The 27,920-nt window shown below is 40.7% G+C and overlaps 2 protein-coding genes across 2 annotated transcripts in view; one reads left to right on the top strand and one right to left on the bottom strand.

The window, feature by feature from the left end:
• Nucleotides 1-8,939, top strand: part of LBR (lamin B receptor) — a 28,750-nt gene extending 19,811 nt beyond the window's left edge. Inside the window, exons 10-14 of the mRNA XM_068985877.1 lie at nt 6-131; nt 3,602-3,770; nt 5,970-6,050; nt 6,144-6,266; nt 7,007-8,939. Of these exons, the coding sequence (XP_068841978.1) occupies nt 6-131; nt 3,602-3,770; nt 5,970-6,050; nt 6,144-6,266; nt 7,007-7,167 (660 nt within the window). The 3' untranslated portion in view covers nt 7,168-8,939. The remainder of the gene's footprint in view (nt 1-5; nt 132-3,601; nt 3,771-5,969; nt 6,051-6,143; nt 6,267-7,006) is intronic.
• Nucleotides 8,940-10,976: 2,037 nt separating this feature from the next.
• The window catches only part of LOC138090212 (dynein axonemal heavy chain 14-like), a 301,641-nt gene continuing 284,697 nt past the window's right edge, over nt 10,977-27,920 (bottom strand). The window contains exons 73-77 of the mRNA XM_068985722.1: nt 23,587-23,699; nt 19,311-19,450; nt 16,393-16,556; nt 11,581-11,727; nt 10,977-11,192 (exon numbers count right to left, since the gene is read on the bottom strand). Coding sequence (XP_068841823.1) covers nt 10,977-11,192; nt 11,581-11,727; nt 16,393-16,556; nt 19,311-19,450; nt 23,587-23,699 — 780 coding nt within the window. The remainder of the gene's footprint in view (nt 11,193-11,580; nt 11,728-16,392; nt 16,557-19,310; nt 19,451-23,586; nt 23,700-27,920) is intronic.

The following is a 27,920-nucleotide window of genomic DNA, read 5'->3' as shown; positions in this document are numbered from 1 at the left end:
TTTAGGTGGTCATTAACCTGGTGATGCTTTTGGCTGAGATGAAGGAACAGAATCGCGCTGCTCCATCATTAGCAATGATTTTGGTTAACAGTTTCCAGCTCCTGTATGTGGTAGATGCTCTCTGGAATGAGGTAAGTAATTTTTAAGAGCCTTGGAGTCAGATGGCATTGGGTGTGGGTGAGTGACTTGACTCGTCCAAGCCTCAGATTCTTACACACAAGGTGAGGAGAACATAACCTGCCTCCACGGGTAATGAAGATTAAATGAAGTGTGGGTCCATGTGACACAGTGAGCTGACACACAGTGAGCTCTAACAGATGGTAGGTGTCTGTGTGTATCAGCTGCTCTGTCAGTCGCTAGATATTTAAGATCTGTGGATCTTGAATTAGTGGGTGTGACCGATTCATATAAATAAAACTTCATTTCTTAGTGATTCAAATGGATGAAAATGGATGGATCAAATACTAGCATTGATTTCAGCTCAGTTCAGTCGCTCAGTCGTGTCCAACTCTTTGCAACCCCATGAATTGCAGCACGCCAGGCCTCCCTGTCCATCACCAACTCCCAGAGTTCACCCAAACTCATGTCCATCGAGTCCGTGATGCCATCCAGCCATCTCATCCTGTGTCGTCCCCTTCTCCTCCTGCCCCCAATCCCTCCCAGCATCAGGGTCTTTTCCAGTGAATCAACTCTTTGCATGAGGTGGCCAAAGTATTAGAGTTTCAGCTTCAGCATCAGTCCTTCCAATGAACATCCAGGACTGGTCTCCTTTGGGATGGACTGTTGGATCTCCTTGCAGTCTTCTCCTACACCACAGTTCAAAAGCATCAATTCTTCGGCGCTCAGCTTTCTTCACAGTCCAACTCTCACATCCATACATGACCACTGGAAAAACCATAGCCTTGACTAGACAGACCTTTGTTGGCAAAGTAATGTCTCTGCTTTTTAATATGCTGTCTAGGTTGGTCATAACTTTTCCTCCAAGGAGTAAGTGTCATTGAATTAGGATAGTAGTTTTTGGATTATCAAGGAGAGGCTAGTTCTTAAATACTGGGGGAGTTGTTTTATTGTTGGTGTTTCAGAATACAAAGAATAACTTTAATCAGATGGATATAAAATCAGAAATCATGATACATTGAGGAAACCAGTTTAAATGACACTGACCTCTTAAGGTGGCTTTTCTCATATGTTGATGCAAGATCAATTCTTTCTGCTACTTGAAGACTGGCAATGTTTGCTAGTCTCTGTCTCACCTAAGTATATTACTCTTGAAAACAATATCTTCTTCGGGTCTGTTCTACAACTGTTTTATCATTTACTATTATCTTTGTAATCATCTCCTCCAACTTCTAAATTAGAATTAGAATTTTCTTTCAATTTTAAAAAACAAAATTGATGGTCCTACATCATGATGGTCCAAAGCAAGTGTTCATGGCAGCCTGTTGACATTTTGAGAAAAGGTCCTTTAAGCTCTTTTTGAAAAATTGTATTATTTGGTCATACTCAGTCAAGGCGACTTTGAAAACTTGATACTGATATGTCGATAATCTTCCTTTTCTTTGGAAGGAGATTAGGACCTCTTGGAGGTAAGCAGATCTTGAGTACAGGTAGCCACATCTGGACCCTTATTAAGCTCCTACCACTAAATGTGGACCTGGGCTCAGCCTGGGAAACTGCAAAGATGTTGGGAGCATCTGATACAGAGTCCTCTGAAAATTCCAAGTCTACTCAAAATTAAACATGCTTCTGAAGTTAAACACCAGCTCTTATAAATGCACTTCATCTTGCCAGTTGTAGGTCTTTCTTTGATTATGTAATAAATAGATGCTCAGAAGATGGTAGGATATGTTTTACAAGTCAGATGATATTTCCTCGGTTGCTTTATCCCCTCAGATTATTTTTTTAAATTCTTATCTGATGATGAGTAATTCTTCCTTCTAGTTTTCTGTCTTGTCATGGAAGTCACTTTTTAAGTGACTTAGAAATTCATGTTTTCTAGAGATTGAAACAAACATTGACTTCTGTTAATTAATAAAAAATGATTGTGTCTTAAGGCAAAACTCTTAAGGCAGTTTTTTAACCTGGGGTAGTGGATTAAAGTTGGGAATTATTTTTTAAATAAGCCATCACTGTCTCAGCCAGATTATAGTTAGCTTCTTGAAGAAGAAACCTGATTTTATGGTTTTCTTTAGTATCTGGCATGCTGCTGTTCAGTGAGTGGATGCTTAATAATTTTCTTATTTGATTGAGTGATAGAAATTCCTCTATGTGTTAATGTGGCACACCTTGAGAAATGGAGACTATGAACTTAAATGTAAATAACCCTTCCTCTGAGCCTCTGCTTCTGTCCTGCAGCCCTCTGAGTCCCTGGGAACTGGGTGGGGCTGAGGGTCCTCCCTGCCCCTCCTGGCACGGGATGTTGGTATCTTGTCCCTTCCTTTCTGCCCACTCCCATGTGTCCCTGTCATTATCCCTCGTGTACTATCTTGCCTGCTCCCCAGTTCAAAAGAATAGGCGTGTTGACTAGAGGGTGACCCAACAGGCCTGGAAATTGTAACATCCATTTTTCTGTTCTGTGGTCTTTTTGTTTGCTTCCTGCGGGGGAAAATGCATTTTGGAGATCTCACTCTTTTTCTTTAACCTAGAACATTGATTCTTTGATAGAGATTATACTTGCTAATTTTTCTGGTTAGTGTTGAGTACTGGAGTCTGAGGCAGGTTAGGGAGGCCCTGAGACAGTGCCGTCTCCACTTCCAGGGCCTGCGGGTTTCTGGCTCGTGCCAGCCAGATCCACAAGAGAGTGCATTCAGGCCCTGGTTTACCCTGAGCAGTGAAGCAGGCAGTTTCCCATGATGCCGGGTAGTGTGGACAAGCCACCTGAAAAGCTAGATTATGCTCAGAAGTTAGGTTCGGAAGCCTGGTGTGCTGCAGTCTATGGGGTCACAAAGAGTCGGACACAACTTAGTGACTGAACAACATTAGCTAGGGTTCCACCTGTACTCGGTGCTGGGGTGGCAGCTGGAAACCCGCGCTCGCCGCATCATCCAGTCTAGTAGAGAGGGCTGCTGAGTTACAGGACAGTCAGTTGGCTTCAGCGAGCGGTGGGTTGAGGAAGGCAGTACAGGCCAGGCTTCAGCTGCAGTTGGGGGAGGGTGTTCCAGGCAGAGGCGGGGAGGCAGAAGAGGTGTTGGGAGCTCTGTGGTTCAGGATTGTGGAGGGAGTGGCTAGAGTGACGGGATGAAGCCGAATGACTCAGTGTGAAACCTGTGCCAAGGGAGACAGATCCCTGCTCCCACCTTTAAACATTTTAGGTTGCTGTACTGTCTCATCTTAGAGGATGAGATGGCTGGACGGCATCACTGATGCAATGAACATGAACTTGGGCAAACTCAGGAGATGGTGAGGGACTGGGAGGCCTGGTGTGCTGCAGTCCATGGGGTCACAAAGAATCGGATATGACTGGGTGACTGAACAACAACTACCTTCCTTTAACCTTTTGTAAATTTGACTGTAAATTAGTACTTTATTTGAATACTTTAAACATAGAAGCTTTTCTCCCCAAACTTTAAAACATTTTTTTCCCTTCTCTGTACCCATTTAGGAAGCGTTATTGACAACCATGGACATTATCCATGATGGATTTGGATTCATGCTGGCTTTTGGAGATTTGGTGTGGGTTCCATTTATCTACAGCTTTCAGGCCTTTTATTTAGTCAGTCATCCAAATGAACTGTCTTGGCCAATGGCTTCTCTAATCATTGCTCTGAAACGTGAGTATTAATTTCAGTCTCTGTGTATTAAATACTGTGTACTGAGTCTGTTGTAGTGTGGTATCTACATGTTTACAGCGTGCCCTTTTAAATGGCCATGAGTAGTGCAAGTATGAAATAATCTGTCATGGATGAGTTGAGCTATAAAGGATTCTTGCAGCTTGCAAAGAGAATGGATACTTCTTCCTTAGGTTCTTCAGTAGTTATTTAAACATCATTTTGAACAAAACACCTGTTTTAAAAATTTATTCAGTTCAGTTCAGTCGCTCAGTCATGTCCGACTCTTTGTGACACCATGGACTGCAGCACACCAGGCCTCCCTGTCTGTCACCAACTCCTGGAGTTTACTCAAACTCGTGTCCATTGAGTCGGTATTGCCATCCAACCATCTCATCCTCTGTCGTCCCCTTCTCCTCCTGCCCTCAATCTTTCCCAGCATCAGGATCTTTTCAGATGAGTCAGCTCTTTGCATCAGGTGGCCAAAGTATTGGAGCTTCAGCTTCAACATCAGTTCTTCCAGTGAACACCCAGGATTGATCTCCTTTAAAATGGACTGGTTGGATCTCCTTGCAGTCCAAGGGACTCTCAAGAGTCTTCTCCAACACCACAGTTCAAGAGCATCAATTCTTTGACACTCAGCTTCCTTTACAGTCCAACTCTCACATCCATACATGACCACTGGAAAAACCATAGCCTTGACCAGATGGACCTTTGTTGACAAAGTAATATCTCTTCTTTTTAATATGCTGTCTAGGTTGGTCATAACTTTTCTTCCAAGGAGTAAGTGTCTTTTAATTTCATGGCTGCAGTCACCATCTGCAGTGATTTTGGAGCCCAAGAAAATAAAGTCAGCCACTGTTTCCACTGTTTCCCCATCTGTTTCCCATGAAGTGATGGGACCAGATGCCATGATCTTAGTTTTCTGAATGTTGAGCTTTAAGCCAACTTTTTCTCTCTCCTCTTTCACTTTCATCAAGAGGCTCTTTATTTAAAAATAATACAATTATTGTTAAAAACAATAAAATTTTATTGTTTTAGTAATGATTCATTTTCTTCTGTTGAGAGCCCGCTTTTTCTGGTAGTACCTTGAAAAACAGGGAGATGGTCTTGCCTTCCTAGAGCTTATGCTCTTATAGAAGAAATAAGACACTCAGACACTGGATTGAAGCACAGGAAGAGTCTAGAGGAGGGACTAACAGAGCAAATATGAGGGGAGTTTAAGGTAGAGAGCACGTCTCTCTGGGGAGTATCTCTGTAAACTTGTTGGAGAATGTGACATTTGATCTGTTGGGTGGGTGAAAGTGGCCTGGGGAGACAGATACATCGGACAGACGGAACAGCTCAACCAGGATGGTGGGGAAGAGTGAGGAGTACAGCTTGGCTGATGGTAGCAGGTTAGGTTCAGGATGGGCTTTTTCTTTTGTTACACTGTTCATTAAACACATCCACCAGAGGAAGGGCAGGGAAAATGACCACTGAACTTCAAATGTTGCTAGTTTCACTACACTAATATCTATGGTAGAAGAAAAATTCAAGTCTCTGGTTGAAATTAAGATTTAGTTTCACTATTGGTTTGGTTAACACGTGCCTGTGTGTTATTCAAGACAGGCTATGTCTATTTTACAGTTAAGCTAAAAATGGGGAATGGAGTTATTTTTTACTACTTTATTGAGGACTGATGATACATAGTCATATGTCAGGGCCTCTTAGTTTTGACATTTTGAAATTTGAAATAAATCTACCAGCTTAAGAGGCTTGCAGTGGGATTTGGCATATATTCATGTTTATGTGCATATTGTTCTGGTACAGATTCTGAGCTATAGTTTTATTAATGAAGCATTCCTGTTACGGTCATATCATAACTAACAGATGAACTCCAGTATTGATTTTATTGTAATGTGGGCTGCAGTAGATTTTATTCATGGATGCACCATGAATAATAATGCGTATTTGTTAGTTTTGCCTTCAAGGTGTCCCCAGGTAGATGAGGAAAGCTGTAAGATAGTGAGATATCAGGATTAGATCTTCTTTTGTCATCCTGAGATTGAGAGGGTGTGAATTGTTCTTAAGAAATCAGACTCTTCTGTACCTTGGACATTTCCTTGAAACACAGGAATCATTTCTAAATGAAATTACAGGTGCTTTAAAATAAAGATTATATGTAAGTTGTTAACAAATGAAATTTTTTAAAAATTACAGTATGCGGATTTGTAATCTTCCGATGTGCAAATTCTCAGAAAAATGCATTCCGGAAAAATCCCACTGATCCAAGGCTTGCACGTAAGTATTGGTTTGTATTTTTGCATTACGTAAAGATTTTATGTCTCTGCTTGTCTTAGAATCATTAAACATGTATTTTTTATTTCTGTATAGATTTAAAAACCATTCATACTTCAACGGGAAAAAATCTTCTTGTTTCTGGATGGTGGGGTTTTGTTCGCCACCCCAATTACTTGGGTGATCTCATCATGGCCCTGGCGTGGTCCCTCCCGTGTGGTAAGCATTCAGGAAGAGAGCTGATGGGACTCTTTCCCAGGCCGCCCACACATGTCTGTCTGTCCTCTGTGGGTCTGGGTGTTGTCTCTGTTAGAGGTTGGGGTTTTTCATTCCCTGATTGAGTGCTGGGTTCTATTTCCAGCACCTCATTCATCCTGTGTCTGAGGGGAATTAGGAATTCACAGACCATGAAGTTTTACTCTAAAATCATGCAAGCAAAACTTTGTTTTCAGCTGTGTCTGGTAGCTTTTTTCCTAAGTGGACTATGTAGGAATTAATAATTAACTTTTTATTCATGACTTGCTATACATGGATTCTGAAAAAATTTGGTTTTTAAGAAAAGGCACACATGGCTTTTCATGTGTTTGGGTCAGCCCACACCCTGCAGCGCTGTCTGCCCTGCTCTGCCTGCCCCGCAGTGATGGCCAGCAGTTCTCTACCCTGAGCACCGGAGGGGAGGAAATGGAGGGATTTGCTTTAATTAGAAGGGCAGATGTTCCGATTATGAAGGATTGTTAGGATGGATTAATCACTCTTCTCTGAATAGCTTTTAACTCAAATTACTACCTCCTGCCACACAGCAGTGGGATTTTATGAACTGGTTTAGTTGTTTCCCCCATTATTGGAGAAAATGGAGTAATGGGACGCCCCAATTTTAGGCTGTTTGGGGAAGCGCAGGAAACAGTGTTGTGTAGTGAAAAATAAAAATACTAGGTACTGTTTCTTTTTGTTTCCCCCAGGTTTCAATCACATTCTGCCTTATTTCTATGTGATTTATTTCACCATCTTGCTGGTGCACCGGGAAGCCCGTGACGAGCACCACTGTAGGAAGAAGTATGGCCTGGCGTGGGAGAAGTACTGCCAGCGAGTCCCCTACCGCATATTCCCCTACATCTACTGATTCTGCTCTGGGCACCCTCTAAATGCTCCTGCAGTTCTATCTTCCGTTTGCAAAAAAAAAAAAAAAGAAAGAAAAAAAAATCCAAAACGAACCTTCTTTCATTGCACTGACAGAATCTGTATATTTCTTTTTCAGGCAGGACTAAAGATAGAGCCAAGTAGTAAGTCTTTTCCTGTAGCCATGTTTAATAAATCGTAACAATTAACATAAGGAAAATATAAATAGGATTTGCACTTAGGAAATTTTTAATCTTTAAAAATCTGAGAACAAAAAACAGTCTTATAAATGCACTGAATACTGATGTTCAGGATTTTTGATTACCTGTCAAATTTTGATTCTTTTGTCCAGTTGGTTTGGTTTTTGTCTTAAATAAAAACATTGTTACATTTTAAAGTTCATTTATGTTTTCTTGCATTAAGGGGATAGAACTTTCATTTGTTTCCCTTTAAATCATTTTCTAGTTGTGTGATTTGAAAGTAAAAAACCAATTGTCTGTTCAATGCTGTACGGGAAGGGGAATAACTGATAGTGGACACTGTTTAATGAAGACCATTAGTAGTGGTTTGCTTAACCTCAGCTTCTAAAACTGCATTTGAAACTGTAAATACGTAGCTTTTATGTAATATATGGTGACTTCAGGTTTTTCTGTATAGTATTTTGAATGTGAAATAATTTTCAGAACTAAGTATTGGGTTGGCCAGAATATTCATTTGGGTTTTTCCATAAAAAACCTGAACGAATTTTTTATCCAACCCAATATCTTTTAAACAAACATTTGCAGTATTTTAATTAAGTTTTGTAAAGTAATACATGTGAATTAAACATTTTGAAACAAGGAGAATTCATTTAATATTGTATGAAAGATGGTATTAAAACATAGGAAGGGTATTTTTTTCCTAATCCAAAGTTTCTGAATTTGGCTTTGCTACCTCAATTGCAGGTGTTTGTTTGCCTTTGTAAACTGTTGCAAATAGAAAAATAGAATAAATATATATTTTTGGAGTAACATCACTATTTAAACCTTTTTACACAGATTGGTGTTTAAAAATTTGCCATTTCCAGAAAGGCTAATATTTTTATATGCTTTTGACTTTTTAAATTAAACTGTGTTTTTGCTACTGTTAGTTCATGCAGTGTATACTGTATTTTGCATATCCTTTATATTTACAAAACTCTACTCCCAGTTAAGGAGTGTTGTGTTCATCTTTTGAAATCTGTTTATCTAAAAGCAATTTAAGGGAATAGTTTAAAATCATTTCTTTTAGTTTAACAGATGTGCATAAGGTAGCTTTAGCCTTTAAATTCTACTTAAGTTGATATAGTCTCATTGTTAATTATCCTATAGTGGAACAGTAGCAAATTCACTAAGCTTTCATATTCAGAGTTAAATTGTTCTCAGTATCTTAAACATAGGCAAACCTAATATATAGTCTGTACGTTGGGGTTTTCAATTATACATTTTCTATACGAGCCATTTAGATATGCAGTGTTTATTCTGTGCTGCAGTTTGAAGTGTATATAACTGTGCTTGTGTTGATGTGATCATGAACTTGGTTTGCTCAAGCATTCCACATCCTGTAATCTTTAAATGTGGTTTTGGTGAAATTGTCAGTGTTTAGTAGTACTGATGTATGCAAGCAGTTTTTCTTATGCTTTTCTTCTGGCATCAGAAAATGTTGTCCCAGCTTGTTCTATACTAGATTCACCAATGAAGCATTAGGGGAGGAAGAAGGACCATTAATTCTTTCCTTGGTGATGAAAAAAGGGCTGTTACCAATACAGTGCCACAATTTATTTTTAATTTGTTTTTGACATTTTTTTTGACAAGTTTTATAATGAAGTTTTAAGTTGGAAATAAAGTTGAAAATAAAGATGTTGCTTTGACCACTTTGGAATCTCTCTTTTTTTCCGCCTGTAACTCTTGGGATCATTGGGACCAAAACAGGAACCCTTAGATTTCTGCTCCCCACCCAACCCCTGGTTTATTCCAGGATCCTTTGGGTCCCTCCTGGACCACGAGGAATCCAAAAGGTAGACTGAGACCCCTGGCAAACTGCAGTTTGCATCAAGGTTCTCAGACATCAGAGCTTGAAAAGGGTTAGTGGAGGGTCTTAACCTGCAGATGGTGATCATAGATTTAGTATTTGTTCTTTAAGAAAATAGAGGAATGATCAAAAGTGTCATAGACTCAGTAATGCTTTCAAATGAACTTGTATTAATTACAAATGCACCTAAGTGCGTTTGAAAGCCAGTACATGCATGTGAGAGACATTTGTGTGTCAGTGAGATCAGACACCATGTCTTTATCTCTCTTCGCAGTATGAAATGACTTTGCAGAAGGTGGGTGTGTCAGAATACACTCCAAAACCAATTAAGTTAAAAATGTCACATCATGTGATTCTTGGTCTTATTTTTGTACGCTTTGCGGAAAAGAGTTTGCTTATTGGTGGTTTCTGTTACTCATGGACTGTTTTGTTTTAGCAAATCATGGATAATTGCTAAAACTATTTTAATGAATTCAAGGACCAAATAAGACCTCCTTCACTTTCATGCATTGGAGAAGGAAATGGCAACCCACTCCAGTGTTCTTGCCTAGAGAATCCCAGGGATGGGGGAGCCTGGTGGGCTGCAGTCTGTGGGGTCTCACAGAGTCGGACACAACTGAAGTGACTTAGCAGCAGCAGCAGCAGCTTGTTTCTTTTGTTAAAATCCTATATTTGTCATTTTCTTATTGGTTCCTGAATGACAGGGGCTAGGTCTTTATAATTATTTTCTACAGCACTGTGTGTAATTAGATTCACAGTGTGTATGTTTTTGATACTGTGACTTTCAGTGTAGTTTCCTAGACACAAAAGTAAGTAGATGTTAATATTTTGTTCATGGCTATTAGAGTCTAGTTCTGGTATGAACTAGACTAGTCCTCTCCACAACCTCTTCTCCCCCTTATTGCAGATAGAAGCGATTGTTTGATCTTCATTTGTGGAAACATGGGATTTATTTTCTGCCAATGGGCCCACTGCTGAGGTAATGTGACAACAAACATGGCTTGGAATCCAAGCCCTGCTTCTGGCAGTGTGAGCTTGGGCAACGCAAGCTCCAGGAGCACCAGTGTCTTCATGTATAAAGATCGATATGCCACATAGTACATAGGTGGCCTGAAGGTATAGGAGTATGAGTTCAGCATAGTTGGTGTTCAACAATAAAAATCTACCTACAGAAATACATTTTGACATGCAATTTTCACATTTTTCATCCAGTTTTGACATTTAAATTCTCAGCATTGGTTTTTCAGTGGAAAGAGAAAATCTGGTGAAATCAAAACAAGATTATTTCTTTCAGGAAAGACTTTTTGTCTCAGAAGTCTGCAGTCAGGCCAACAGTGTCATGTTCTGTGTTCTCTCAGAGCAGCCTGGGAAAGTATTCCAAAGAACTACTCTTCATGTATATGTTTTATTGTATATAATTGCAGAAATCGCTCTAAAGTCAAAAATTCCATAAGAATTAGATGCCCTAATGCCATGCTAGTTGCCGTGGCTTTCCCTTTTAGAAAAGTCAGACCTTCTGCTTTCTGGGGGCATGTTCTCTCACCTGGAGGAGAGCCCACCCACAGGGATATTGCTTAGAATGGAAGCAGCTGGGAGCTTCCCCTACATGTTAAAAGTTTTCACATACAAATGGAAGGAAGAGATGGCACTGTCTAATCTGCCTTGATCACACAGATTTTTTCATGAAGGATGTTGACTCCATGTGAATGTCTTGAAGCGTGTAACTGGTTAGAGTCAACAATTACATGGTTTGTTATGGAAGTTTTATTTTTCATTCTCCTCACACAGCAGTGCAACCTGCATTGTGATCCAATGACTAGGAGGTTTCTTCGTGGATAAGTACACAGATGTTAAAAAGTTTGAGGATAAACCAGCAGCTGTCAAAATACTCGACCTCTCAGGTGTCTGGTAAACTGGGCATTCAAAAGTATAGAGTTCTGGCTCTGTCTGCTTAGATGCAGTTGAACTTTCAGTAGAAATCTAAAAAAAAAAAAAAATGCTCAAATTACACAGTTAAGTAAGCCAGCAGCTCACATTTCTTTTATACTAGATTTGGGGAGTTTGTTATAAATTGAATACATTTAGGTGATTATGTGGTTATGTAACTGCATATAGAATTATGCCTGATTTTTTAGAGTCACTAGTATAGCTTTATAGTATGTATTCTTGAGAAATCACACTGGATGTTTGTACAGCATCTATTTTAGGTTTTAGGAGTATTTGGGGCTATTTTACATGTTTGTAGTCTGAAGTATATTGGTCAATCTCCCTAGTGAAATCATAAGGATGGAAACTAGAAGGAATGGTTGGTACTACTGAGGGAAAGCTCAGTGGTTTAAAACTTTGTGATAAACATCTGGGAGATTACCTTTGTTGGCAAGAAGTATATTTCAGGAAAATCACAACATATCTCACAAGGTAGCGAGTCTTCTAGTATTTTTTCTTTGTGATTCCACCTTGCCCCCTCAATGAATAAACCAAAGATGTGAACTCCAACATGTGTGGGGTCTGTGCCCTAAGAACAAAGAGAGGTGGTGTCAGAGGGTCCCAGGTGAGATGTTCCCTTTAATAGAAGCTGCATCTAGAGGAAGGTCAGGGAGGAGGCCAAAGAGGAGGGGGTGCACTTCCTGCCACTGCCGTGTGGGTTCTAGGGTGAGTACTTCACCTTAGAGATACTCATCGCCAGGTTCTAAGGCAAGTACTTCATTCTCTTCCTTCTCTGAGAGCATGAGCAACTTGTAGGTTTTGATCTATATATGATGATCCTGGATTCACAAGTATTTCAAATACAGTAAAACTTCAAATTTCTAGAATTGTAATCCTTAGGTCACTTTTTAAAAAGAGAGCAAAAACAATGACAAAACAAGTCAATCTTCTAGTGAGATGGCAGGGCAGCAAGACCCTGTGCTCACCTCCTCCTATGGCCACACCATATTTACAGAGCAAATATCGATGAGAATGATCTGAAGGCTTTCTGCAACTCAAGATATGAAGAAGGAACCAAAATGAGACAGGTAAGAGGGGCAGAAATGCAGCATTTACTGAAGACCCATGCCCTAGGTAGGCAGACCACAAATGGAAGGATAATCACAATTGCAGAGGTTCTCTACAAGGAGCAAGTGGTCTGAGTGTACACGGATGGAACTTTCTCCAGGATAGATCACATGCTGAGCCATAAAAACAAGTCTCATTAAATTTAAGAAGATTGCTGCAATCATATCAAGTTCCCTACCACAATGCTAAGAGACTAGAAATTAACAGGAACAAAACCTGTACAACACAAACATACAGATGCTAAACAATAGGCCACTAAACAACCAATAGGTGACTACTGAAGAAATAAAAAAGGAAATTAAAAAAATACCTTAAGACAAATGAAAATGGAAGCACAATGATCCAAAAGCTAAGGAAGCAGCAAAACAGTTCCCAGAGACCAGTTTATATTGACGCAAGCCGACTTTAGGGAACAAGACAAATCTCCGACAACCTAACCTCACATCTAAAGGAACCAGAAAAGGGACAAACAAAAACTCAAGGTTAGTAGAAGAAAATACATAATAAAAATCAGAGCAGAAGTGAATCAAATAGAGACTAAAAATAGAGAAAAGATCAATGAAACTGAATCAATGAAGCTGATTCTTTGAAAAGTACCACAAAATCAATAAACCTTTAGCTACTCTCATCAAGAAAAAAATGAGAGAGGGCCCAAATAAAATCAGAAACCAAAGAGAAGTTACAAAAGAGACCACAACAATTTAAAAGATCATAAGAGATTACCATGAACAACATCCCAATAAAATGGACAACCTAGGAGAAATGGATAAATTCCTAGAAATGTACAATCTCCCAAGTTTGAATCAGGAAGAAATAGAAAATATTAACAGACTGATTACCAGTAATGAAATCGAGTCAGTAATGAAACAGAATCAAAACACTGCCAACAAACAAAGTCCTGGACCAGAAGGCTTCACAGGGTGTTAAAGAAGAATTAACATCCATCTTTCTCAAACTATTCCAAAAAATTGAAGAGGAAATAATGCTTTGGATCTCATTTTGCCAGGCCAGTGCTACCCTGAAACCAAACCAGAAAAAGATATGACGGAAACAAAAAATTACAGGCCAGTACCACTGATGAACATAGACGCAATAATCTTTGCTGCTGCTAAGTCGCTTCAGTCGTGTCCGACTCTGTGTGACCCCAGAGACAGCAGCCCACCAGGCTCCCCCGTCCCTGGGATTCTCCAGGCAAGAACACTGGAGTGGGTTGCCATTTCCTGCTCCAATGCATGAAAGTGAAAAGTGAAAGTGAAGTCGCTCAGTCATGCCCGACTTTTAGCGACCCCATGGACTGCAGCCTACCAGGCTCCTCCGTCCATGGGATTTTCCAGGCAAGAGTACTGGAGTGGGGTGCCACTTTATGGGAATGTAAAGTGATGCTGCCACTATGGAAAACAGTATGGCATTTCCTCAAAAATTTCAACAATTACCATATGATCCAACAGTTCCACTCCTAGATCTATACCCAAAAGAACTGAAACAGGGACTCAAACCAATATTTGCACACCCATGTTCGTACCATCACTGTTCATGATGGCCAAATAGAATCGACTCAAGTGTCTGTGGACAGATGAATGGATGAAAAAAACCTGGTGTTGTGGGCGAAAAGTCTTTTGTTGCTATTGTTCAGTCACTAAATCGTGTCCGACTCCTTGTGACCCCATGGACTGAAGCATGCCAGGCTTCCCTGTCCTTCACCATCTCCTGAAGCTTGCTCAAACTCATGTCCATTGAGTAGGTGATGCCATGCAAACATCTCATTCTTTGTCACCCCCTTCTCCCCCTGTCCTCAATCTTTCCCAGCATCAGGGTCTTTTCCAATGAGTCAGCTCTTCACAACAGGTGGCCAAAGTTTGTACCCTCCTCAAATTCATAAATTGAAGCCCTATCACCCAGAGTAGCTGTATTTAGAGATCAGGCCTCTAAAGAAGCAATTAAAGTCATATGAATGGGGGTTTCTTGATCCAATCAGACAAATATCCTTATAAGAAGAGATACCAGAGAGTTGGTGCTCTCTCCACACACGCACATCAAGGAAAGGCCAAGTGAGGACATAGCTAGGTGAGGACATAGCTAGAAGACAGCTGTGTGCAAGCCAGGAAGAGCTCTCAGCTGGCACCCTGATCTCAGGCTCCCAGTCTCCAAAACTGGGAGAAGACACATTTCTGTTATTTAGGCCATCCTGCTTGTGGTGTTTGTTATGGAGACCTGAGCTGAGATGTGGTATACACATACAATGAACTATTATTTAGTCTTAAAAAAGAAGGAAATTCTGACACATGCTACCACATAGATGACAGACATTATAAAGACATTATGCTATGTGAAATAATGTGCGTGCTAAGTCACTTCAGGGCTTCCCTTATAGCTCAGTCAGTAAAGAATCTGCCTGCAGTGCAGGAGACCCAGTTTCGATCCCTGGGTTGGGAAGATCCCTGGAGAAGGAAATGGCTACCCACTCATATTCTTGCCTGGAAAATCCAAAAGACAGAGGAGCCTGGTGGGCTGCAGTCCATGGGGTTGCAAAGAGTCGGGCATGACTGAGCGATTAACACTTCACTTCACTTAAGTCACTTCAGTCGTGTCTGACTCAGCGACCCTGTGGACTGTAGCCTGCCAGGTTCCTTTGTCCGTGGGATTCTCCAGGCAAGAATACTGGAGTGGGTTGCCATTCCCTTCTCCAGGGGATCTTCCTGACCCAGGGATCAAACGTGCATCTCTTATGTCTCCTGCATTGGCAGGTGGGGTTCTTCATCACTAGTGAGTAAGCCAGTCACAAAAGGACAAATACATTATGGTTCCAGTAATATGAGGTTCCCACAGGAGTCACATTTTTAGAAATAAGAAGTAGTGTGGTGGTTGGGATGGTTGGAATGGGGAGTGTTTAACAGGCATGGGGTTCCAGTTTGAAAAAATGAGAACGTTCTGGAGATGACTGCACAACAGTGTGGATATAGTCAATGTCACTAAACAGTACAGTTAAAAGTATCTAAAATAGTAAATTTTATGTTATGTTTATTTTACCACAATCAAAAATAGTAAAAAAAAAAAAGTAATAGAATAAAAATTCAATTAAAAAAAAGGAAAAATGAGGAATGATTTGCTCTACTGTCTCCATATATAACTTAAAACTTCTTGACCTGTGTGGTGTTGGTCCTGGAATAGAAAATAGATTGCTAAAACAGATTGAGTTTAGTAAACTACAAGAGTGGCCCTCAAACCAGTGGGACAATGGTGGGAGCATGATGGGGTTAGGGTTGGCCTCGAGCATCTGGCTTGTCAGCACTCACACGCCCAGATAAACTGCTTCCAGCATAATGAGCACATTTGCTGAGTGCCCTGAGTTTCATGGCAGGCTGGGTGGGGGCTTCTCCTTGAAAGTGGCTGAACTCTGGAGTGAGTGGGCTGCTGGATGGCAGGCAGTTCAGCTGAGCCACCCTCAGGAGAGATCTGCCCTATTTGTTTGAAATATTACCTTCGGGGGCTTCCAGTGGTTAAGACTTTGCCTTCCAATGCAGGGGGTCTAAGTTTGATCCCTGCTCAGGGAGCTAATGTCCCACATGCCTCATGACCAAAAATAACAAACCCCAAAACATAAAACAAGAGCAAAATTATAATAAATTAAAAAAAAAACGGTCCATGTCAAAAAATCTTAGAAAGACATACCGCCTTCAAATCCTGATGTAGAAGTGTTCAGTCTTCATTTATGTCAGGGAAGAGTTATAAACAGAAGCAATATTGCAATAAATAAAAACTGTAAAAATGGTCCACATTAAAAAAAAATCTTAGAAAGAAAGAAAGAAAGACCATCTTCAAATCCTGATCTAACAGCATTCAGTCTTCATTTATGTCAGGGGAGAGTTGTAAAGTTCATTTATTGTATTTATCGGAATCTTTTATTCATTTAATATATTTCTAACTCTTCTCAGCTCCCTAGAAGCAGAGTGGGAGAGATGGCATTTGATGGCATTTGTGCTTGAAGGGAGACTGTGCCATGCTCTAGTGCCTAGCATTGGACCTGGCACCTGGTAAATGAGGAATGAAGGTTTGTTGAGGAAATGATTGATGGATAGATTGAATGAATGAATGATTATCCTTTCCAACCTCTGAAGTATTCCAGTACCTTAAAGGCTCTCCTGACTATGTTGAGTTTCTTCTGGATGATTATGGAGAACTCCTTGTCTTTGACGTCGGTGGTGTCCGAGATCACATGGTGAGTAAAAGTCAGGGCATCTGTAGAGATTCCTTGGGACCGTCCATAGTCTTGAAGCACAGTGATGAGAAAGGCTTTGGAGAAAAACATGCGCCAAGCTCCTTGTGAGTCTCAGGGACTCAGGAGCTGTGCCTGTCCCAAAGTTTCCCGTGGGGATTAGCAACACTGATATCTTATGGGAAGGGAAGAGTGGAGAAGAAAGTGTCAAGAAACACCCGTGGTGGGTGCAAGACAGGGCTGGATGGGAGGAGAGTATAAATCCAACTGCCTCACTAAGGACTTGGGGATATTAGTCTGGCTAGTAGCGCGAGCTTCCTGGGGAACATGGAGAGCATTTGTAGGCCCAGTGTTCCTCCCATATTCAACATGGGAAGAGAGGGGCTATGGATCCCAGGACCTGATCACTTTAGACCCAGTCTTGGCTGATCAAAGTACCTTATCTTCCTGGCAGCAAACATGGGGCCCAGGGGCAAGGGCAAGACCCAAGTGTGTCAGAGCCTTTCTCAAGAAATGACATATGAGGACGTCCCTGGTGATAAGTGGCTAAGACTCCACACTCTACAGGGTGCCTGGGTTAGAGCCCTGGTTGGGGAACTAGATGGACATTAGGAAGAGGAAGGCCCTTTTTCCTGTGGAGATGCTAAACTTCTTGTGGCCATTTTTTCCCTTGGTTGCATCAAGAAGGGCTATGTGCAGCAGAGAAAAAAAGAAAGACCAAGATCTAGCAAAAACAGAGCTCAGACATGAGGAGGCAGCCTGAGAGTGACATGGAGGATATTGACTACCTGAATCCAGCCATGCTTGAAGCTGGGCCCCTTTGGCTTCCCTTCCACTTATATGTGCTTATAACTTGTCCTCTTTTGCTTACACAAGTTTGGATTGCCTTCTGTAGCTTGATACCAAGATACCTAACAAAATTCTTCACTATTCTCCTTGCCACTAGCTCCTTTTCTCTTGTTTAATTCTTGTTCTGCATAAATTGCCAGCTGAGTAACTCCACTCTACTTGATCATGGAACACTGCTGCCTAGAAGCCACTATACCAAAGCACACAGAGTGAATTTTAGTTTCTTTAGACTGGGCAATTTAAACCCTGTCATCCTGGCACGTCTCCTCTACTCTAAATACCCACTTCCTGGGCCTGACTCAGTGCCTTTGCTCAGCCTTTAGCCTTAGATAATCTTTCTCAAATTTCCCTACAGTTCGTCAATGCCCAAGAGACCATCTCTACAGACCCAGCCAGAAGTGACCTCTCTCCGTGCCCCTTTCAGAAGACTAAATGCTCCAGGAGAGGATATTTTCTCTGATAAAATGCTATTCGTAGTTTAGTGCAGTGGTTAAACATGTGAATTTCCAAGTCAGATAGGCTAAGTTTGAACCTTGGCTCAGTCGCTTATTATGTGATTTTGGACAAATTACAACTTCTCTCTGCCTAGGTTTTCTTATCTGAAAATAGGCATAATAATAGTCACAACATTGTAAGATTGTCATGAGAATTGAATGACTTAATATAGACAAAATCCTGGGCTTCCCTAGTGGCTCAATGGTAAAGAATCCACCTGCCAATGCAGGGGACACAGGTTCGATCCCTGCTCCAGGAAGATCCCACGTGTCACAAGACAACCAAGCCCACACACCACAACTACTGAACCTGTGCTCCAGAGCCCAGGCACCGCAGCTACTCAGCCCACGTGTCATGACTACTGAAGTCTGAACGCTCTAGTGCCCATGCTCTGCAACACGAGAATCTGTTGCAATGAGCAGCCCACGCACCGCCACCAGAGAACAAACCCTGCTCTCCACAACGAGAGCAAAAGCCCAGGCAGCAACAAAGACCCAGTGCAGCCAAATAAATAAATAAAAATTAAAAATCTCTCACACACACACACTCCTTAGAGAGTGCCTGGCACCTACTAATAAGTACTATATTTAGTAAGTACTAAGGGTGCTAATTGCTGTCCTCTTATTCTGTCCTTACCTGGATAATATCTAATTGGTAAGAAGGAAGCTTCAAGTCTCATCTTAGAAGTTATTTCCTTAGTAGCCTTCCCTTTCCTGACCCTTAGTTTAGGTCCTCCTGTTTTAGGCTCTAAGAATATTCATCTACTCTTATATTCATTGAGAAAGACACTTACTCTTTCTTCAAGTATTTACTGAGAACTTTTTTTTGGTGCTTGCAATACAACAGGGAATAAAAACGGAACTGGCTCCTGCCTTCGTGGATATTACAGTCTAGTGCGGCCCCTTTACAAGTCTCATTACACCCTGACCATACATTATTATAACAGGTTCTGGTTGAATATCCGTCTTTCCTGCTGGACATTTGTAAGCTGGTGGGGCCTAGGACCCAACAAACATTTATTCATTAATTCTTATTAAATGAATAAATGAACAAAAAGGCTGAAGCACAGGATCAATCCCTTGGGCAGGTGCCCATCTCCAGGAGTCCACTCTTAAGATGTAGAGGTTTTGGGGAGGCGTCTAATGTTGTTGGCTTCTGATCTCATAGAATTAATGACCTAGAGATGAGGAAGTGAGACTCCTGCCAGGGTGAGGGTGAGGTCTGACAAGGATGTGGGTCTACTCTGGTGCTTGAGGAAATTGGGCAAGGGAAGGACGTGGATGGGGAGGGAGGAGAGAGACTGCTCTAGTGCCTGCAAGAGGCCCTGGTACCTGTATGTGTGTGTGTGTGTGCTAGGGGTGGGGAGCAGGGCTATCCTAGGGACCTCTCATCCCAGAGAGGAAGAGGACAGGGAGAATGCTGGTGGAGGGGTTGGGGACAGACTTGCCTGGATCAGGTATAGGGCTGGTCCAGGTTCTCATGCTCACCTTGTGGAAAGAAGAAAGCTGGGAGCCAATATCTTGCAGGAAATCCTTCAAAGAATTCACTGTTTTGCTCAGTGGGGTATTTGGGGTCTTGGCTAGGTGATGTGCTGGAATGCTTCCAAGCTGTGACAAGTCTCATATACCTATTGGAAGGCAGACCACAGATTGGTGTGGTTAGAGGCATAATAATTGCACATTTTCAGGTGATCTGAGCAATTTCTTCCAGCCTCTCCTCCTGGATTCCTCCTTCCCTTTGTATCTCAAACTCTCCCCCTTCTCTGGACCCTTATCCTATAGTTTAATGAAAATCAGCTATGGCTTTAAAGCTTTTGAGAACGCAAAGCCCTGGAAGGCAATTAACAAGGGATGTGGTTATTACAGTAGGGATCTTGACTGGGCTTGGTGGAATCTTGTAGATTGGGTTTGAGTTACTGCCTTCTCTAAGAAGATAAACAGTAACATTCACTTATTCAATGATGAAAGAGACAGTTTGGTATAGACTTTGGAACTAGGTTTTCTGGGTTCAAATCTCAATACTTCCACTTTCTAGCTGTGAAAATTTGGGCAAGTTGCTCCATGTTTTTGTGTCAATTTCCACATCTCTAAAATGAGAATGATAAATAATAGTACCTACTTCATATCACAGGGTTACTATGAGAGTTAATTCGATTAGTATGAGCAAAATGCTTTGAAAAATGGCACCCTGTGAGTGTGTGTGCATTCTCAGTCATGTCTGACTCTCTGTGATTCTATGGGCTGTAGGCCACCAGGCTCCTCTGTCTGTGGGATTCTCCAGATAAGAATACTGGAATGGGTTGCCATTTCCTTCTCCAGATCTTTCCAACCCAGCAATGGAACCTGCGTCTCCTGCATCAGCAGGTAGATTCTATACCATTAAGGCAGAGGAACCAGAGATTAAATTGCCAACATCCGTTGCATCATAGAAAAAGCAAAGAGTCCCAGAAAGACATCTACTTCTGTTTTTTTGACTACCCCAAAGCCTTTGACTTTGTGGGTCACAATAAACTGAAAAATTCTTAAAGAGTTGGGAATACCAGAGCACCTTACCTGCCTCCTGAGAAATCTGTATGAAATCTGTCAAGAAGCATCTGTATGCAGTTAGAACCGGACATGGAACAATAGACTGGCTCCAAATTGGGAAAGGAGTATGTCAAGGTTGTATTATTGTCACCCTGCTTATTTAACTTATATGCAGAATACATCATGTGAAATGCCGGCTGAATGAAGCACAAGCTGGAATCAATATTGCTGGGAGAAATATCAATAACCTCAGACATGCAGATGACACCACCCTTATGGCAGAAAGTGAGGAAGAACTAAAGAGCGTCTTGATGAAAGCAGTTCAGTTCAGTCACTCAGTCATGTCCGACTCTTCGTGACCCCATGGACTGCAGCACGCCAGGCCTCCCTGTCCATCACCAACTCCCGGGGTTTGCTCAAACTCATGTCCATTTAGTCGGTGATGCCGTCTAACCATCTCATCTTCTGTCGTCCCCTTCTCCTCCCACCTTAAATCTTTCCCAGCATCAGGGTCTTTTCAAACGAATCAGTTCTTCGCATCAAGTGGCTAAAGTATTGGAGTTTCAGCTTCAGCATCAGTCCTTCCATTTCAGGACTGATCTCCTTTAGGATGGACTGGCTGGATCTCCTTGCTGTCCAAGGGACTCTCAAGAGTCTTCTCCAACACCACAGTTCAAAAGCATCAATTCTTCAACACTCAGCTTTCTTTATAGTCCAATTCTTACATCCATACAGGACTACTGGAAAACCCATAGCTTTGACTAATGGACCTTTGTCAGCAAAGTAATATCTCTGCTTTTTAATATGCTGTCTAGGTTGGTCATAGCTTTTCTTCCAAGGAGCAAGCATCTCTTAATTTCATGGCTGCAGTCACCATCTGCAGTGATTCTGGCACCCAAAAGAGTAGAGTCTGTCACTGTTTCCACTGTTTCCCCATTGATTTGCCATGAAGTGATGGGACCAGATGCCATGATCTTTGTTTTCTGAATGTTGAGTTTTAAGTTAACTTTTTCATTCTCCTCTTTCACTTTCATCAAGAGGCTCTTTAGTTCTTTGCTTTCTGCCATAAGGGTGGTGTCATCTGCATATCTGAGGTTATTGATATTTTTCCTGGCAATCTTGATTCCAGCTTGTGTTTCATCCAGTCCAGCATTTCTCATGATGTACTCTGCATATAAGTTAAATAAGCAACGTGACAATATACAGCCTTGACATACTTCTTTCCCAATTTGGAGCCAGTCTATGGTTCCATGTCCAGTTCTAACTGTTGCTTCTTGACCAGCATCAGATTTCCCCGGAGGCAGGTCAGATGGTCTGGTATTCCCGTCTCTTGAAGAATTTTCCACAGTTTGTTGTACTCCACACAGTCAAAGGGTTTGGCATAATCAATAAAGCAGAAGTAGATTTTTTTTTCTGGAACTCTCTTGTTTTCTTGATGATCCAGTGGAGGTTGGCAATTTGATCTCTGGTTCTTCTGCCTTTTCTAAATCCAGCTTGAACATCTGGAAGCTCAGAATCAGCAAACTAAAATGGTCTGGAATGGGTGAATTTAACTCAGATGACCATTATATCTACTACTGTGGGCAAGAATCCCTTAGAAAAAATGGAGTAGCCATCATAGCCAACAAAAGAGTCCAAAATGCAGTACTTGGATGCAATCTCAAAAATGAAAGAATGATCTCTGTTCATTTCCAAGGCAAACCATTTAATATTACAGTAATCCAAGTCTATGCCCCAAACAATTATGCTGAAAGTGAAAGAGGAGAGTGAAAAAGTTGGCTTAAAACTCAACATTCAGAAAACTAAGTCTCTGGTCTCATCTGGTCCCATCACTTCATGGCAAATAGATGGGGAAACAATGGAAACAGTGAGATACTTTATTTTTTGGGGCTCCAAAATCACTGCAGATGGTGACTGCAGCCATGAAATTAATAGACACTTGCTCCTTGGGAGAAAAGCTATGACCAACCTAGACAGCATATTAAAAAGCAGAGACATTACTTTGCTGACAAAAGTCCATCTAGTCAAAACTATGGTTTTTCCAGTGGTCATGTATGAATGTCAGAGTTGGACTATTAAGAAAGCTGAATGCCAAAGAATTGATGCTTTTGAACTGTGGTGTTGGAGAAGACTCTTGAGAGTCCCTTGGACAGCAAGGAGATCCAGCCAGTCCATCCTAAAGGAAATCAGTCCTGAATATTCACTGGAAGGACTGATGCTGAAGCTGAAACTCCAATACTTTGGCCACCTGATGCCAAGAACTTACTCACTGGAAAAGACCCTGATGCTGGAGGAGAAGAGTATGACAGAGGAAGATGGTTGGATGGCATCACCGTCCTGATGGACATGAGTCTGAGCAAGCTCTGGGAGTGGGTGATGGACAGGGAGGCCTGGCATGCTGCAGTCCATGGGGTTGCAAAGAGTAGGACATGACTGAGTGACTGAACTGAACTGAACCACCTGGGAAGCCCAATACCCTGTGAGGCAATCCTTAAATGTGAACTACTGTCATGCCTTTCAAATTATTTTGTGCTATGTATTAAAAAATTTAAAATTATATGTAATTAGTTTTTCTTTCTTTTCCCATTTCTTCCTGCTAGTGTCACATGACGCAGTGTAGCGTAACAGAAAGAAGAATGTATTAAGTTCTGTTTCTACCTCTGTCTCTTAGGGTAGAGTAACCTTGGAAGGAACTCTCCAGTTCTTAGGTCTCTGCATCCTCCAGAAAGACAAGAATCCCTCCTTTTGAGGAGGGGGTGGGATGTTTGGAGAAAGTAACATGGAAACCTATATTACCATGTGTAAAATAGATAGCCAATGGGAATTTGCTGTATGATTCAGGGATCTCAAACTGGGGTTCTGTAACAACCTTGAGGGGTAGGATGGGGAGGGAGATGGGAGGAGATTCAAGAGGGAGGGGACATATGTATACCTATGGCTGATTCATGTTGATGTTTGGCAGAAACCAACACAATTCTGTAAATCAATTATCCTTCAATTAAATAAAATTTAAAATAAAAAACCCCAAGCTCTTAAAATATACTGAAATTAACACATTTGTACCTTAAATAAAATACCCTAAAATGTTTTAGATCAAAAAAAAAAAAAGAATACCTCTTTTGTTTTAATTCACATGTTGCAGTGAGAACTCAGAGGCCAAGGATGTGAAATTACATGGTGAAACCATTAAGCTCAAAGTAAAAATGATGCAGAAACATAGAGCAGCCTTTCTACATACCGATGATGCATTGCGGTATATGCCATTTTGGCCCAGGTGTTAAAGAAGTTCAGCCTCTGGATGAGGTCATTCACCCAGGAACTCAGGGCTTTACTTGACTTGTAGGCATATTTCTGTTGGGATTGAGAAACAGGCACATCATTTTTTTAAAGATTTGTCTTTGAAGTCATTAAGAACATATCTGTACACTTTGGTGACAAACTCAATTGCCAGAAATAAATAACTTGGCAAGAGGATGCTATTTTCCAACTGAAAGCACTTAGTGAGAAATCTGAAAACTAGTAACCAGGGCAGATCAGCACGATCTTAACAGTGCTTTGGATAAATCCTGGCTAGTCTTTCCTCATTCTTTTCAAGTTCTCCAATCAGTCTTCATTGCTGCCCACCCCTCTACCCACCCACTTCTTTCCCCTTATCTGGGAAGATTACCTTCACAGGCCATTAAGTCTAAGTAATCTCAACTTTCTGGCCTTCCCCTATACAAAATTCTATAAATCTCCACCCACTGTCTCTTTCCCCCCCTCTTTTCCTTCCAGTTTCGAGTCAAGCTGGTTCCTGCCCCTGTGCACTGCACAGCACTTCTGGAGTATTTTTGCTTTTCTGAAGCTTCAACTTCCATTTTCCATCCCTTTGTTTATTAACACACTCTTCTATCTTAAATACACAAGCCACCTAACACGCAGTCCTACTTGTTTGATCCTCAACAGAATAGCGAACTGCATTCAAGAATAGATTAAAAGGATCATAAACAGTGATCAGGTGGGATTCAGCCCTGGGAGGTAAGGATGGTTAAACATGAAGATCAAAAAACATGATACACCACAATGTAGGGATGAAGGATAAAAATCCTATGATCATTTCAATAGATGCACAAAAAGGATTTGACAAAATTCAACATCTTTTCATGATAAAAACTCTACACAAATTATGTACAGAAACAATGTTCCTCGGAAGAATGGGGGTTGCCAGAAGTAGATGGGAGGGGGAAATATGATAATGTAGATCAAAGAGTATAAATTTTCAGTCATAAGAAGAAGAATAACTTTTGAGGATCTAAAGCATAGTAATAATATGGTATTTTGTACTTAAAAATTGCTGAGAGTAGATCTCGATCATTCTTACCACCATAAAAAAAGTTAACTGTGTTAACTACGTGAGGTGATGGATGCATTAATTATCTTGGCCTTGGTAATCATTCTACAACGTATATGTATATCAAATCATCATGTTGTACACTTTAAGTATATACAACTATCATTGTAAAATTTTCCTTAGTAAAGTTAATAAAAACACCACCCTACTTGTGTGTTGCAAAGGAGGCAAAAAAGGCCCCTTGTAGCTCTCTAGGCTTGATCTTCTTTTCTCTAGTCAGGCTTCTTGAAGAAGTACATCGACTCCTGTCCCCTCTTCCCATTGCCTGCCAAACCTGTTGTCATTTGGTGTCTTCATTAGAAGTCATCAAAGACTTTACACATTCCATATTCATGATCCCACCCTAGACTCATCCCTCCCATTCGTCTAATTTGTATTCTCTGCAGCTTTTGACTAAGCTGATTACTTCCTCCCTCTCCTGCCTTGACTCCTGTGTCCACACTCAGTCCTAACTTTCTCTTGAATTCTCTACTTCTAAGGTTTCATTCTTTGACTCCTCCTCTGTTTCCCTCCCTTTCAGATGGTGTTGCCTAATATTCCCTCAGCCTTCTCCTCTCCTTACTTTACATTCTCTCAGATCTAATTCACTGTGGTTTCCACTACTTTGTCTAAGCTGATAGTACGGATATCTTGCTTTGCACTCTCATCCACTTTTTCCAGGATAGCTTCACTTGGAAGCCTCCCCTAGCTTCTCGAGATGTTTCACGTCCAAAACAGGATATCAGCATCTGCCCTCGAACAGACTCTGTTTCTGCCCACTCTGTCTCTAAATGGTACTATTGCCCACCTAATTGTCCAAGCCATACATTTCTCCCTGGCTAATTTCAGCTCTTGCCATTCGGTCAGATGTGCCCTCATTTCACCCATAGGTAACTAAACCTAGAGGATTCCAATTGAGCCATGCTCTCTCAACTTAAATTTGAACGCATGTGACTCCCAGCCCTTTCACTAGTTAACTTTCTCAGTAAGTCACGAAGCCGCTCTGCTGCTCAGTTTCCATATCTGTAAAATAAGGATATTGGAGCAGAGGAACCCCAAGATCCTTTCAAGCTGTGAAGCCTTATGATTCTAAGTATGTGCAGCTTGTAGATCCAATATCTCAATTCTCTTCACAGCTTGCAATCAGTTTTTAAATATTTATAATTGTCATTGCTTTCTCTAAACTCTATGTTTTCTACTATAGGTTTTAAAAATACCTTTATTGAGATATAATTCACAAACCATATAATTTATTCATTAAGATTCTGTCCATTCATCAGGGATATTTGAGTTGCTTCCATCTTTTGGCTCTGAATAATGCTGCTGTGAACAGTCATGACAACTTTTTTTGTGTGGGTAAGTGTTTCAACTTCTCTTGGGAATATACCTAGGGTTGGAACTGATGGGTCAAATGGCAACTCTATGTTTAACTATTTGAGGAAATAAAATACTATTTTCCAAAAGTGGCTACACCATTTTACCAAGAGCAGTATATGAAGATTCCAATGTGTCTGTATCCTTGCAATGTTTATTATTGTCTGCATTTTTTATTCTGACCATCATGAGTGTGAGTGAGTGCTCTGTTGTGTCCAACTGTTTGTGACCCTATGAACAGTAGCCTGCAAGCCTCCTCTGTCCATGGGATTCTCCAGGCAAGAATACTGGAGTGGGCTGCTGTGCCCTCCTCCAGGGGATATTCTTGACCCAGGGATCAAACCAGCATCTTTGCGTCTCCTGCACTGGCAGGTGGATTCTTCACCATTGCACCACCAGGGAAGTAACCATCCTAGTAGGATGTGAAATTATACCTCATTCTGGTTTTGATTTGCACTTCCCTGATGATGAATGATGAGCATCTTTTCATGTGTCTGCCTACATTTTGATTGCAAATACATTTTAGAAAGTAGGCAGATTCACAAAGATGTAATTCACAAATAATAAGAATTGACTGTGTGTCTGTCTGTGTGTGATTTCATCCTTATTCTTGAGCATATCCTGCTGATGCTTGTAGCTGTAGTTCATTCCCCTTCACTGCTGGTATAGTCTAACATAAGAATATACCATGTATTTTTCCATCCTATTGTGAATGACACATTTTAGTTGTCTCCAGTATTTTACCATTATAAATAATGATGTTCTGAATACTTCTGTACATGTTTCTTGATACTCATGTGCAGGGGATTATATACTTTTTATATTGTTGAGATTATACTGTATATGCTATTTTGAATTTTTAAAAATTTTTTATTTACAAAACAATATAACAAGCATTTCTCCCTCCTTTGCAATTTGTTTCAAATGTTTTAGTGATTACCCTAAAAATTACAGCAATGCATAATTAATTTGTAAAAATCTATGGGTTATTATTACTTTTAATGTCCTTCTCTGAGACCTAAAAATTCCATATCCTCCCCACTCTTGGTTTATATGTTATTGTTGACCCTTTCTATTCTTGACCTTTCCATTTCAAAATGTTCAATATTCTATCCTTCTTTAAAAAAATAATCCCACTGAATATTAATATTGTTGTTGCTTTTTATTTTTCTTAAAATTTATTCACCACCTCATTTACCACTTTTCCGCCTCTTCATTCCTTCTCACATCTCAGAGTTTCCCCCCTTACCTCCTTCCACCTTCCTGCTGGAAATGAGGAAAGGCATTCAGGGCTTCCCTTAGCATTTGCTAATGATGAACTCTCTCAGCATTTTCTTGTTTTGGTCTTTTTTATTTCATCTTTTGTTTTTAAAGTTTTTTTTTTGATGTGGACCATTTTTAAAGTCTTCATTGAATTTGCTGCAGTATCGCTTCTGTTATTTTATTTTGGCTACAAGGCATGTGGGATCTTAGCTCCCACACCAGGGAGCTAAGAATCCTCACTCTCTGCATTGGAAGGCAGAGTCTTAACCAATGGATTTCCAGAGAATTCCCATTATTTTCATTTTTGAAACAAAAGTTTTGTATATACAATTTTAGTTTAACAGTTCATTTCGTTTGACACGATGGAGATACCATTTCCATTCCTTTGAAAGTTACTTTTTTCTAGCTGCTTTTGAAGAGTTTTTCTTTGATTTTCTGCAGGTTTATTAGGATGTATCTACACATAAGTTAAAAAAGATGTATACTGCTTGGGATTCATTGAACTTCTTACATCTATCAATTCTGGAAAACTCTCAGCTCTTATTCCTTTAATTACTGCCTCTGCT

Source organism: Capricornis sumatraensis, chromosome 14, assembly GCF_032405125.1.
Source record: "Capricornis sumatraensis isolate serow.1 chromosome 14, serow.2, whole genome shotgun sequence".
Classification (NCBI taxonomy): Eukaryota; Metazoa; Chordata; class Mammalia; order Artiodactyla; family Bovidae; genus Capricornis; species Capricornis sumatraensis.
Note: the sequence above shows the minus strand (reverse complement) of the source record. Positions and strands in the feature narration are given on the sequence as shown.